General features: G+C 44.1%; 1 protein-coding gene across 1 annotated transcript in view; it reads right to left on the bottom strand.

The window, feature by feature from the left end:
- TMEM248 (transmembrane protein 248) overlaps positions 1–13858 on the bottom strand; it is a 35104-nt gene extending 21246 nt beyond the window's left edge. The window contains exons 1-3 of the mRNA XM_033921930.1: positions 13439–13858; positions 7019–7195; positions 3043–3325 (exon numbers count right to left, since the gene is read on the bottom strand). Of these exons, the coding sequence (XP_033777821.1) occupies positions 3043–3325; positions 7019–7177 (442 nt within the window). The 5' untranslated portion in view covers positions 7178–7195; positions 13439–13858. The remainder of the gene's footprint in view (positions 1–3042; positions 3326–7018; positions 7196–13438) is intronic.
- Between the last annotated feature and the right edge of the window lie 644 nt (positions 13859–14502).

The following is a 14502-nucleotide window of genomic DNA, read 5'->3' on the forward strand; positions in this document are numbered from 1 at the left end:
GGAGGATATCGTCCCCCGCCTCATGTATTTCGGGGTCACACTTCTCTTTTCATTCAACTGTTTTGGATAATGGCATTTTTTTAAAGCATTTCTGGACTTTTTCTCCTCCTGTAGATTGTTACCATACATAGTAGGTGGAAAAGTGCTCCGGAGAGCTTCTTTTGAGAGTTCAGCAGGTCCTAGCTAACATAACATCCAATTTGGGCTATTTGCAAACTCTAGGTCCAGTATCAATATAGAACAACATATAGGGCTCCTTTTACTAAACTGTGCTAGTGGTTTTAGCGTGCGCTTGCAATGCCGCACTTGCTAGATGCCAACGCCTCCATTGAGCTGGCGTTAGTTTTTGGCGTGCAGCGCGGGGTTAGCACGTGCTAAAAACGCTAGCGCACCTTAGTAAAAAGAGCCCATAATCTCATGCTTAAAACCACATTCGATCAGATGCTTCTAAAGAAAGAGTAGACTGTAGACTGATATCATTACGACAATTTCTTAGAAAAGAAAACAGCTTGAATCTCCTATTTCAGTTTGCCTGTGCTGTACTTCTGCACAGCAAAATCTGACTTTGACAAACCAAGCAAGTACAGGGCTGGAATTCAAAAACCAGTAAGACAGGTAAGCCAAAATCTTACTTGATAAGAATTTGTCACCATGCTGAAACAAACAAAAACAGCAAGCAATGTGCTCAACAGCAGTGTTTCTCAACATGCGGTACACGTACCCCTGGGGGTATGCGGGGTGCTTGTTGGAGGTATGCGGTCTGGCCACCGATCCCTCCCTGCCCGCCCCCTGCTGACAAATGGTGACAAATTCTGCCCACTGCATAACCCCCCCACCACCGAAGCTGACCCTGTTACTTTGTTGGAGCAGGACTGGCTCCCTCCACCCCCAACAGCACTCCATGCAGGGACGCAGGCAGCAACTCACACGCTGCGTAGCTGACCCGGGAACCTTCTCTCCGACGTCAGAATTGACAGGAGAGGGAAGGCTTGTGGGCCAGCCATGTGCAGCATGTGAATCGCTGCACGAGCTATCCCTGCACGGAGTTGCTGCTGGGGGGAGGATGGAGCGAATCTGGCTTCAACGAAGTAATTGGGTTGGCTTTGCGGTGGGGGTGCATCGGGCTAGCAGACAGGCAGGGAGCGATCCCCGGCAGCGGCTTCAGCAGGGAGTGGGTGGTCAGGGATCCCTGGCGGCACCTGCGGCTTCTTTGGATGGGTTGGCTTCAGGGGAGGGGGGGAAGTATGGGAGGACAGGGCAGGCAGGAATCCCCAGCGTTCAACTTAATTTTGGGACAAAGCTGGAAGGCAGGGAAGGGAGGGGGCACAAACTCGACACAGAAGGAAGGGAAGGGGCATGAACATGGGACACAGAAGGGAGGGAATAGAAAGGGAGAATTGATGGGCATGAGTCTGTGAGTGAGGAATGGTGCACATGGGGAAAGGAAGAAAGAAAAATTGGGCATAGAGAGAGAAGTGAGGTAGAGATGCATGGGGAATAGAAGGATGAGAGAAAGAAATGTTGGATATGGTAGTGGAGAGGGAACAGAGGGACAGATTGAAGGGGATGCAAGGGTAGGAATGTTGGACATAGTAATAGAAAGAGAGATGTGGAATTGTGCTGGAGAGGGGTGATAGAAGGAGAAATGAGAATGGAGCTGATGGGCAGTGGTGAAAAATGTTGCACATGATTCAGGGGGTGAGAGAGGGAGAAATGTTGGATGTGGCAGTAGAGGGGGGTGGGAGAGAGAGAGAGGGAGACATGTTGCCAATAAGGGTGGAGAAGAGAGGAAGAAAAGTTGGACTCATGGAGGGACAGTGAGAGATGTTGGTTGGGGGAAGGGAATGAGGTCCGGAGGAGAGGAAGCGTGCAGGAGGCAGAAAAAGAAATATTTGTGCACTGTCAGAAAGAAGTGCAACCAGAGACTCATTAAATCACCAGACAACAAAAATTATTTTCAATTTAGTGATCGAAATATGTCAGTTTTGAGATTTGATATCTGCTGTCTATATTTTGCACTACTGTATATTTGTCTATTTTTCTATAGTTGTTACTGAGGTGACATTGCTTATTTTAAAGTCATCTGCCTTGACCTCTTTGAAAAAAAAAACCCCAAATATAAATGATAAATAACATTTTCTTTGTGTATAGTGTGCTTTGTGTTTTTTAAAATTTTGTGGTTACCATTATGTATTAATAAGATTATATTGTGTGTATATGAAAAATAGATGGAAGAAATTGCGTTACAATTAGTACTATTATTATGGGGGTGGGGTCAGGGGTGGAGCTTAGGCGGGTCTTGGGTGGAGCTTGGTCAGGGGTACTTGGATTGAAGAAGTTGAGAAACACTGCCCTACAGCAGCATTTCCAATCAGTGGTTCTATCGGTGCAACAGTTTCTTCCAGAACATATGAGCAATCACACATACCTCTCCTTCCTAGGAATAGCACAAGCCCAAGAGCACAGGAATTAAAGGCAGCATGAAGAGAACATATAGCCAGATCCTACTTTGTGCAAACACAGCATTTCCCATCTCCCTCCTCCTCTGAATCCTTCCCATCTCTGACAGGGCTTTAAGTGCTTCTAACTATTCTTTAAGGCATTAGGAAAATTTCACATGTTCAAATTACCTGCTTTGTGGGGGCTGATATTCCACACACATTTTTGAAAATGTATTTGTGGTATATGTGGTTTAGGGTTGAAAAGATTAGGTAACATGAAACTTCACCCCATTTTCCCTTAAAGAAAGAGAACCAGAGATAGTATTATAAAAGAAACCTATTTTTTGAGTTTATCTAACAGAAAAGGACACGAAGCCATGGAATTAAGGGGAGCTTGCCTAGTACAATCTTGCCAGTTACATACTAGTCAGAAAGCAGGGTTTCATCAAATTTATAATGAGAAATCCGCCTGCACAATGTGAATAAGTCATGCCTCAAACAGAACATTTGTTTTTTATCAATTATTCTCCAAGACAGCACAATAAATTTCAGAGTTGACATGGCTATTGTACAGGCCTTGTTCACCAAGAACTTTATGTACCTGAAAGTCCTATCTGGTGCCCAAATATGGTAGAACTGAGATGCGTGATATTACGGGAGTAGCCTCCAAATGGCTTGAAAGGGTCCAGTGTCAGAGTAACTGATACAGAAATATTTATGGGACCTGGATCCTCAAGGGTCTGCGGTGATTGTGTCGATCTGGCTTGTCCACTGGTCACTGTGCTTTCTGGAGTTGTAGTGTCATTTATGAGATGTTTTAAGGTTTCATTCTCCGATATGCACAAGTCCAAATCATTAAACCTCAAGAGGAAAGTATTCCAGTCCTGTAACAATACATTAGACAAGTAATTCATTAACCTTTGAAAAAGATAGGAACAAGACACACCACATTTTATACATCAATAATACACTTAATATTCCATTTCAGAATTAGCCCCCCTCCCTCCTAAACCATCACAATGCAATCACATAACATTTCTATAATGAACCCCAATATATCTAACTTCATTAATCTAGCAGACCCCCAATCCTCCCCCCTCCCGGATGTGCATAACATAGGGAAAAACATTAATTAAACATTATAGTATTTTGCTAATGGCTCCCAAATTTCCTGAAATTTCTTAAAATTCCCTTTCTGAATGGCTAATATTCTTTCCATTTTATACACATGACACAATGAATTCCACCAAAAACTATAATTAAGCTTCATCCAATTCTTCCAATTGCTCATAATTGGTTGTATGGCAACTCCTGTCATTATTAATAAAAGCCTGTTGTTTTTAGATGATATTTGACTTTTAGCTCTCATTGACATGCCAAAAAGCACAGTATCATAGGATAATGTCACTGGAAGGTTGGACAAGCTGGGGCTCTTTACCCTGGAAAAGTGGAGGCTGAGTGGGGACATGATAGAGACTTATAAAATCATGAAAGGCATAGAGAAGGTGGAGAGGGACAGATTCTTTAGACTAGCGGGGACAACAAAAACAAGAGGTCATTCAGAAAAACTGAGAGGAGAGAGATTCAAAACGAATGCAAGGAAGTTCTTCTTCACTCAGCGGGTGGTGGACACCTGGAACGCGCTTCCAGGAGAGGTGAAAGGACAGAGTACAATACTGGGGCTCAAAAAGGGACTGGATGACTTCCTGGAAGCGAAGGGGATTGCAGGGTACAGATAGAGGGTTACTTACAGGACATTAGGCGAATAGGGTATGAACGTTTTAGGTTAGAAGCACTTACAGGCCATGGACCTGGGGGGGCCGCCGCAGGAGCGGACTCCTGGGCACGATGGACCCCTGGTCTGACTTGGCAGGGGCAATGCTTATGTTCTTATATTGATTTCCAAAAAGCCAAAATAAACGGACAGTAGAACAATAAGTGATCTAAAGTCCCTGCTTCGAGAAGACAATGCCAACATTTATTAGATTTAGAGCTGTCCAACTTTTGTAACCGAACAGGGGTCAATAATGCTCTACGTAACAGAAAAAAACAAGTTTGTCTCATAGATGCTGACAATGTACATCTCACCCTCCAAGTCCAGATTCATGACCATTGAGATGCACCACTGCCTCTCTCTCCTTAGCCGACACCACTTTATAGACTAGTTTCTATTGAAGCCAGTTTTTTGTCGTATTTATCATTTTTAATTTGGGCAGAACTGACTTGCTACAAAGTGTTGTATGGATCATTTTAATTTTTTTTACTCCTATATGTTCACAGCATAAATTGGTCTTTTTTACATTTCCCTAGACACGTCATGGGCGATTACTTTCTTATTAGACTGCTAGCTCGGAATCTCAGTTTCGCCCATTAATACTTAAATGTTTCGTATTTTCATTTTAGAAAGTTACTGAAAACTTAATCGTTTCAAAAATTTCTTGAGAAGTAAAGATGACTGGTTGATGTGTTTTGTTATATTGATTACAATTTTGTAGCTCACTGGAAGATTTTGCAGAATAAAAATAAAGTGTTAGGTCATACCCCCTTTGTGAGTCCTTGACAAGTCAGGTATGCCCTCCCCTCCAGCTGCATCCCCTTGTCCTTGGTCTCACATGGCCTTTAGCTGCTAGGGGCCACCAGAAGCCCTTCTGGCTGTGCTCCAGCTGCCAGAGAGACTGAGCCTCTGCCATGTCCTTAACCAACTTCAAAAACCCATTAAGGGCAGCCAGCCCTAAAATGGCAGCCAGTACGGAAGCTTCTTAGAGGCCTTATCCGCTGCTAAATGGAGCAACCAGGACCACATCCAGTTCAGAGAGATGCATAAGTTCATACAGATGCCCACCAAAACAGCAGCCCCTGACCCCAGGGGTTTTGGGCAGCTGCTGGAACCAATTGAGCATAGCCCTAACCATGAAGCCAGCACAAACAGCAGCCCGTATCCTAGTCGTGCTGGTGGAAAGTCAGGGTATAAACTGCTGCTCCACCTCCTTTTGATAAGACTCTCAAAAGCTGAGCTGCCCTGCACATGAACAGCGTTCTCTAATATGTTTTTTTTGGCACAGCCTCAACAAGGTGTCCAACTTGGAGAATGCCCAGGATCTACCCAAGGGGATACAATTGGAGCAAAATCCTGGGCTCCCACTTCACCAGCATTCAGCGAGAAGAGCTTTGTGAAGCAGAAGATGATTCAGGGGCCCTGCCAAGCCTACCAAAATGGAATCACACTCAGACAGGTCATCCACCTGGGCGTTGGAGAGACCAAGGGCCTCTGATACTAATTAAAATCAGGCCTGAAGTTCTTCCCACCAAAAGGCGAATGAAAGGGGAATGCTGTTCTTTTTCTTCTTGAGGGGGGAGCATGATCAGAACGAGAACCCTGGTGAAAGAGGGTCTGAAAAGCCTCCCACATCTAAGGATTGGCCTACGGTTGAAGTGGTAGAAACCAGTCCTGAGCCCTCACACTTGAATAAGGGCTGTGCAGGCTCCTACTGCAGAAGAAACACCACCTGCATTCCAAATGTTCGTAGGTCCTGTCATAAGAACATAAGAATTGTCGCTGCTGGGTCAGATCAGTGGTCCATCATGCTCAGCAGTCCACTCACGCGGTGGCCTTCTGGTGGAAGACCAATGCTCTGAGACCAGCCCTACCTGCGCACGTTCTTGTTCAGCAGGAACTTGTCTAACTTTGTCTTGAATCCCTGGAGGGTGTTTTCCCCTATGACAGTCCTGCTGCTTCTAACGAAAGAGTCTCCGGAGACACATGTGAGCTCTCCCCTCCGGAACTGTTATCACAGCTGGACATTATTTGTAACAGAAGAGGCATGAGACCTGTATTGTGGCCTGGGGGGCCTTCAACATGCCTGCCAGTCACCCTCCTTCTTGATCCTCTAGGAGTGCCGAGTTTCTAAAGGCTGCAAAAGGGCAGATTCTGGGGGGTTTAATAAATTTTTTTTAAAAAAGGAATAAACAGCTTATCTCCCTAAATAGGAGAAAGCTGAAACAGGTAAACTCAGTATAACCTGCTTGCCTTACGTTGCAGGGGAGCCCAAGGGATGCAAAGGCAACAGGGGGTTGGAATGGGGACCCACATCCTCTTGCAGGGCCCTGCGGGACTTAGCCATAAGCCTCACCAAGCCGTCACTATTAAGCAATGACAGGACAGTGGAACAGTGTTCCATGCTTGATCAGGTCTGGATCTGGGAACCTGGGAGCCAGTCATTAAGCTCTACCAAGCTGTATGGCAAAGGGCTGCGCTACTGGAAACTAGGCCAGGGACCAGGATCATCTGAACAACCTTACCCTCTGCTAGAGGTAGAGAAAAAACTGGAGATTTCTACTGAACAAAGCCCCTTTGTACTGGCGAGTTCATTGGGAAAGCTCAGTTTTTCTACCTCCCTCTGCTGACAGGAAGAAAACACCTACTGTACTTACTCAGAACAGTACAACCCAGACACTAAGGAAATCTGGTTTTAGTATAGTGTTCCAATAAACCCTGCCCACATAAATATATTTTTCATAAACAAACAGAAGTCATTAAGAAAGGGTAACAAATGAGACTTTTGAATACAATTTCATACCTCTGTCATTTCAGGTGACTTTATCTCCTTAATTTTAAAGAAATAGCCCAATGTCAGAAAAGCTATCGCCATGGCGCTTACACTGAGCATGAAGACCACAAGTGGAGGCCGACTACCGATGTAAACCTTCAAGTTCTCCAGAGGATTGATGTTCAACATTGTTCCAAGTTAGCACACCTGGAATTAAAGAAAATTCTGAGCATAAACATATAAATGGAAGATTTTAAAACTGAGCTTTCAATTTTATAGTAGCATAATAAAACAAACCAGCTCATTACTAAACTTTATGATGTATCCAAAACATCACAGTTTAACTACCTAGTATAAAATATTATTTAAATTTCTGTAGTATTCTATGCCTGGCCTGCTCTTAATGGGTATTATAATTCCTCCTCATGCATTTCATGCTCGATCTAGAAAGTCTGGCTCCATGAAATTAGTCTTGGTTTATTTTAACCAAATAGAATTTTGCACACTATAAACCATCCACAAGCAGATAATTCTAACGTGATGTCATAAGACCACAGACATTCATATCATAAATAGGCTATGATCTCATAATAACCTACAATAAGGAAAGCACTACATTTTATGATATGCTGTAGTGCTTTCCTTATTCCCCAAGAAGTAGACCACTTTCATATATATACATGTCTAAAAATTAAGGGCTCGATATTCAGCTAGCAGTGATCAGTGTTTTGATGATTAAGAACATAAGAACATAAGAAGTTGCCTCCGCTGAGGCAGACCAGAGGTCCATCCTGCCCAGTGGTCCGCTCCCGCGACGGCCCATCAGGCCCACTGCCTGAACAGTGGTCTCTGACTAATTTTATAATTTACCTCTAATCCTGTACCTATAACCTTACCTCTACTCCGATCTGTACCCCTCAATCCCTTTGTCCTCCAGGTACCTGTCCAGACCTTCTTTGAAGCCCTGTAGCGTACTTCTGCTTATCACATCCTCTGGTAGCGTGTTCCATGTATCCACCACCCTCTGGGTGAAAAAGAACTTCCTGGCGTTTGTTCTAAACCTTTCCCCTTTCAATTTCTCTGAGTGCCCCCTTGTACTTGTGGTTCCCCTTAGTTTGAAAAATCTGTCCCTGTCCACTTTTTCTATGCCCTTCATGATCTTGAAGGTTTCTATCATGTCTCCCCTGGAGGGTGTTTTCCCCTATGACAGTCCTGCTGCTTCTAATGAAAGAGTCTCCGGAGACACTGGCTGCTGGCATTAAACCCGGATACTGAAAACTGGCCATGTCCGGGCACTGGCACTGAATTTCCAGTTTCCAAAGCCAGCTAATAACACATAGCTGATTAAGTGCCATATTCAGCACTTAACTGGCCATGGGTTACTGCATAAAAGATTGGACTGACTTTTATGCAGTTATGTACTGAATATTGGCATTTAAATCAGCCAAGTGCAAACTCCGCCCCTCCCAAATAACCAGTTTTCAGTTTGGTGCTGTTTATTTTCAGCAGTACTAATTGGTTAACTCCTGCTGAAAATTAGTGGTTAGCCCCAAACAGGTGATTTAACCAGCCAAGAGACATTTCTGGCTGGTTAAATCACTTTGAATACTGACCCAACCTGCATCATAATATATTTAGCTTATGCTGAACTAGATAGGTTCTTGGGGAGATTCTAGTTCTGAATGTCTTCATGTGGAAAGCAATTTTACGGTTTCCCTAATGGGTTCCTAGTTTATAGGAGGTGTGCTGTGCAGTAGTCCAAACCTACCGCAGGGCATAATCAAAAGAAACATCTAAGTCCAATTCGGACGTATGGCGCTAGTTGCCCAAAATCGGCAGTGGAAAAATGTCCATTCTCAAAAAATACGTCTAGATTTTTTTTTTTGAAAATGATCTATCCGGATGGAGGGGAGGTTAGAATTGGGGTGGGGTGGATTTTCTAGAGCTGTGCATAACATTAAGGGGTCCTTTTATCAAGCTGCGGTAGGGGTTTAACGCGCGTTAAACCGCCTGCCGCACTAGTCACTAATGCCTGCATTGAGCAGGTGTTAGTTTTTTAGCCGGCTGCGGGGTTTAGCGCGTGATGAAATGTCCGATGCGCTAACCCCGCTAGCGCGGCTTGATAAAAGGACCCCTAAGTGTTTTCTATTTATATTAATAATTGTTCAATTGTTGCAATATAATACTATAGAAGATTTCTTAAACCATTTTGATGCTATTTATATGACTGTGAGTATCTCTGACATCTGTGGTGAATGCTGGGCACCTGGATGTCTTATCTGTATATTTTTCCTTGTAGTTCTGTTTTCTTTATGGGATGATTGGGGGTAAATCTTTATCTTCACTTAGAGTGGCCACTTGGAATGTATCAGAGGTAAACTCAGCTGTTAAACGGGCTAAGTTGCTTGCATGTCTCTGTCGCCAGAAAGTGGATGTCGCATGTCTACAAGAAACCAAATTATCTGAAATTGAACATATGAAATTTAAAACTGGATGGGTAGGGGAGCTTTTTGTTCCTCTATTGATTGTAAAAAAAGTGATGTAGCAGTGCTTATTAGTAAACATCTTCAATCCCAAACCAAGTTACTTGCAAAAGATGATTATGGTCGTTTTGTTTATTTACAAGTGACATTAAGTACACTTACTTTTAATTTGTTGGTGGTGTATGCTCCTAATGTCTATGAACATGTTTTTTTTTTTTCAAAATTTGGTTAAAACAGTTTTGGCGGGAGATTTGAATCAAGTTCTTGATCCTTCTTTGCACAGATCTTCAGGCCAGCAGTCTTCTGCTTTAAATTTAGTTGACCCCTGGAGATTGTTGCATTCTACTGAAAGAGATTATACGCATCTATCACACTCTCATTTTACTTGGTCCTGTATTGATTATATTCTTGTTTTGCAATTGTTTTCTTGGGTTCTTTCTTCTACTATTGGACCACAAATGCTTTCAGATCATGCTCTGGTGTTTGTAGATATTGAGTTAGGGGGTTGTAGAGGAGGTGGATGGCGGTTTCCTTCATATCTATATGAGGATCCACATTTTCAGCAATATCTTGTAGAGCGATGGGCAGATTATGCTCACTTCAATGATGAATTGAACATGCAGCAGAAACGATTCTTTATTGGGAAGCTTCTAAAGCAGTTCTTAGAGGTGATATAACTGCTTATGTCGCTTCGCGGAACCGACGTATTGCTGCTAAAATGATCGCTTTCGAACACCAGTTTCAATGTGCAAAACGGACTTACCTGAAACGTCCTATAGTTTTCTCATAAGGATTATATGCTTGCGATTCAAGTGGCTCTTAATACTCTTTTACATGAACTGTATCAACGTAGTGCTATCTATAGGAAATTTAAGTTTTTTCATTTTGGAAATCGACCTGGTTGTTTTTAGCGAAACATACTAAAACTTGGAGTGGGCCCAGGATGGTTCAATCGCTTCGCCTTTAAGAAGGGACTATTACTAATGTCAATAATATAATTTCTTAAGTATTTAGTGATTATTTTACACGTCTTTATATGGCCGACTCTTCTTCCCAACCTTCTCTTATAGAGGCTTATTTAGAGGATGCCTCTTTGCCCAGTTTAACCCCACAAATGTTAACTTCTTTAAATGCACCTATTAGAGGTAAAGCAGTGAGGGGGAGCAGGGAAGAGGTGCTGCTGGACCAGGGGAGCAGGGAAGAGGTGCTGCTGGACAGGGGGAGTAGAGAACAGGTGCTGCTGGACAGGGGGAGCAGGGAAGAGGTGCTGCTGGACAGGGGGAGCAGGGAAGAGGGACAGGAGGAGAACGGAAGAGGTGCTGCTGCACAGGGAAGTGGGTTGGGGGAGGGAAATGCTGCTGCTGCACAGAAAAATTGAGGGGGAGGGTATGCTTCTGCTGCTACTGCACAGGGAAGTGGAGTGGGGAGGGAAATGCTGCTGGTGAGAAAAGGGGGCTGGGGCTGAAAGGGAAAAGATGGGAGAAGGGGGTTTGGGGGTAAAAATGGGTTTGGAGCTGGAGCTGAAAATAGGGGACATGTGAAGGAAGGAGGCTTTACTAGCACCCGTTAGAAGAGGGACAGAGGGAGCAGGGAAGAGGTGCTACTGGGCCGGGGGAACAATGAAGAGGGACAGGGGGAGCAGGGAAGAGGTGCTACTGGACTGGGGGAGCAGGGAAGAGGTGCTACTGGGCCGGGGGAGCAATGAAGGGCAGGGGGAGCAGGGAAGAGGTGCTGCTGGACACGGAAGTGGAATGGGGAGGGAAATGCTGCTGGTGAGAAAAGGGGGCTCGGGCTGAAAGGGAACTGATGGGAGAAGGGGGCTGGGGTGGGGGCTAAAAATGGGTTTGGAGCTGGGGCTGAAAATAGGGGACATGTGAGGGAAGGAGGCTTTACTAGAACCCGTTAATGTAACGGGCTTAAACACTAGTTATAGTATATTTTGGATTTTTGATCTTAAACATCCTATTCCAAGAGGCCTTAGGCTTAGATGCTTTCTTCAAAAAACAATTTCATCAGGTCTGAAAGTCATACTCTATCTTTGGACTGGACCCTTGAGATCAACATATAGTCATTGGCATTCTAGAATACATCTTGACAATGGAAAGTATGCAATTATTAGAATGGGATAATAGACAGGTGAGACAATTTCTTACTATTTGGCAACCTTATTTGGACACTTTTAACACCACATACTCGCAGTTGTATATTACTTAATATGTTATGAATTTTTAATTACAGCTCTGGAATGAGGGAAAAAGGGAGGGAATTGGGAATATTTGTTTTTATTGATAATATTTATTATATAATAGCTCTGTAAATTTTGTTTTTCTTCTTGTTGTATTTGAAATGTTTCTTATTTTTATTTGTTAATTTGAAAATTTATTAAATATGATTAAATATAAAAATGTCAAACTGTTCCAGGAGAACAAAAACACTATGGCAAGAACAAGTTGATCTATATTTTTTCTTCTATTTTAAACTGCAGAAAGAATACTTCCAACATCATACAGGAGCTGGAACAGGAAATTATCAGCTGAACACACAGTATGCATGCCAGGAGAGGATGGGATATGGCATCCTGAACCAAGCAGAAAATGAAGCAAATGGAAGAGGACCTCAAATTTACTAGGTTTCAATTTCTGCCACATACTGTTTATGATTCATCTACCAAGCTTTCAAAATCCTGTCTGTTGAGTAAACAATTGCGAAAGACAAAAACTGATCCAAGAGAATTCCTCAAGTCTAGTGCCTCTTTAAAAAAAGGAAATGTAATCACAGAATTGCCTACCAAACAAATCTTACACTTAGCTACAGCTGTGGAAAACCACCAAGGTACTACAGCTACTAGCGATACAAAAAGTGTTGCAGCCAGCCAGCTGCAAAGTCTGCCTCGGGACTCAGACTTGCCAAATTCAAAATCCCTGATTTTCATAAGCCCTATTAAAAGGGTAAAGTGCTTTTCTGTGTGGTTACCGTCAAAAGAGGTTTACATATTTTTGACAGGTACTTATCCTGGGAAGGAAGTGTTAAGTGACTTGCCCAAAGTTACAAGAAAAATGAAGGCTCACAGAATCTAACCCCCTCTTCTAAGAAACTGTGCTAGCAGTTTCTAGCGCGGGGAGCCGTGCTGAAGGCCCGCACCGCTTCCGACGCTCATAGGAACTCAATGAGCATCGGGAGCAGCACGGGCCATTCAGCGTGGCTCTCTGTGCTCTCTCTGCACTAAAAACTGCTAGCACGGTTTTGTACAAGAGGGGGTAAGTGATGTGCCTAAAAGTACATAGCAGTTCTAAACCCAGTCTTCTAGACACACTAAGCCAGTCTAATTTTCAAGATATCCATAATGCATATGCAGGAAATAAATTTGTATGTACTGCCTCCAATGTATGCAGATCTCTTTCACACATATATATGATAGGCATCAGGATAATAACCTGATTGGCTAGGTGCATCCTGAGGAGTGGGATGAGAGCCTCAAATCTAAATTCTTGTACGCCATGGATGTGCCAGAATGCCTAATATAGCCATATTGAAGATATATTCCATGATCAGATTCATACTTCAGATTAGAAACAAATAACATTTGTTGTATATATGGTGCAAACATCTGATTATATTTAAAAAAAAGTTTTCCTGTAAGTATCCCTTTATCTGCAGGCAGATAATTCAAAATCAACACATGACAAGATCTCATGACAGGATGTTGGAGAGCATGATCACACTCCTTAACTATTTCCTTTGTGTCGTAACTAAGAATCCAAAAATCACTAGTGAAGTAATAAGAAAAGCCAGCTAAAAAAAATATCTAAGTATAAGACATACACATCACTCGCATCTATTTTATGGAGAGCAACTCAACACTAGGCTCAGGGACGTACAAATCTAGGTGATCCAGATCAGTGACCGCACAGGAGAGCATTGAAAGGCCCACAGCGAGGCGAGAAGCAGAGGGGGCCGCGCACCGTACCTGCGTTCAGCGGGCTGACGAAGGCTTCCAGCCACGGGGCGCTTCCTTGCGCTCAGCGACCCGCCTTCGGGCCCGCGCCGAGAGCCATGGCCAGCTCGTGCCCGGGCTCTAAGGCGCAACGTCAGCCCCCCTCCCCCGGGTCCGCTGCGGGAAGATTAGAGACGCTCCTCCGGCAACGCCTGGCAGGAAGGACTGAGAACCGCCTCCGCCGCCGCCGCCTGGGGCATCCTCCTGTCAGGAAGCAGAGTGCGGGGAGCCGCTCGCGCTACTGACTGACGGCAACCACCTCTTCCGCCTGCTGCTCTCCTCGCGCCCGTGGAATTTGCTCCTTCCGGGGGGAAAGAGAGAGAGAGGAAAAGTGAGGGAAGCGCCAACCACCGGAAGTCCTCGGAACAACGGCGGCTTGAAAGGGACAAGCCTAGTCCAAACAGGAAACCCGCCAGTGACGTGTCGTTAGGGAAGGGGGCGCGAGGCGAGCGTCGCCGCGCAGTGGCGCGTGGAGCGTGGAGCGAGATAGCTAGAGCCCGTTTGACAGTCCAGGTTCGTCTTCTCTTTCCCTTCTCGGGGCCAGAGAGAAACGCTCTTGCCTAACAGAAGGGAGCCACTAGGCTCTAGATCAGGAACTCCAGTCCTCGAGAGCCTAATCCAGTCGGGTTTTCCCCAATGAATATGCATGCTTTCAATGCATATTCATTGGGGAAATCCTGAAAACCAGACTGGAATACGGCTCTCGAGGACCGAAGTTCCCTACCCCTGATATAGATGTTCTAAACAAGTTAAAGAACAGCCATCCCTGTGTATATCTTGACTATTTGTAAGCTCTTTGGAGCAGGGACTGTCTCTTCTATATTTTGATGTACAGCGCTGTGTATGTCTAATAGCGCTACTGTAGAAATGATTAATAGTAGCTGGCCTGTGACATCTTCCTTGTCATAATGGAAGTGAAATCACTGTACAGCAGCCAGACTAAACTAAACTAAACCTTAGGTTTGTATACCGCACCATCTCCACAAGCGTAGAGCTCGGCACGGTTTACAGGGTTAGGTTGAAAAGGAGCTACAATG

The sequence above is a fragment of the Geotrypetes seraphini genome, chromosome 15, assembly GCF_902459505.1.
Source record: "Geotrypetes seraphini chromosome 15, aGeoSer1.1, whole genome shotgun sequence".
Lineage (NCBI taxonomy): Eukaryota > Metazoa > Chordata > Amphibia > Gymnophiona > Dermophiidae > Geotrypetes > Geotrypetes seraphini.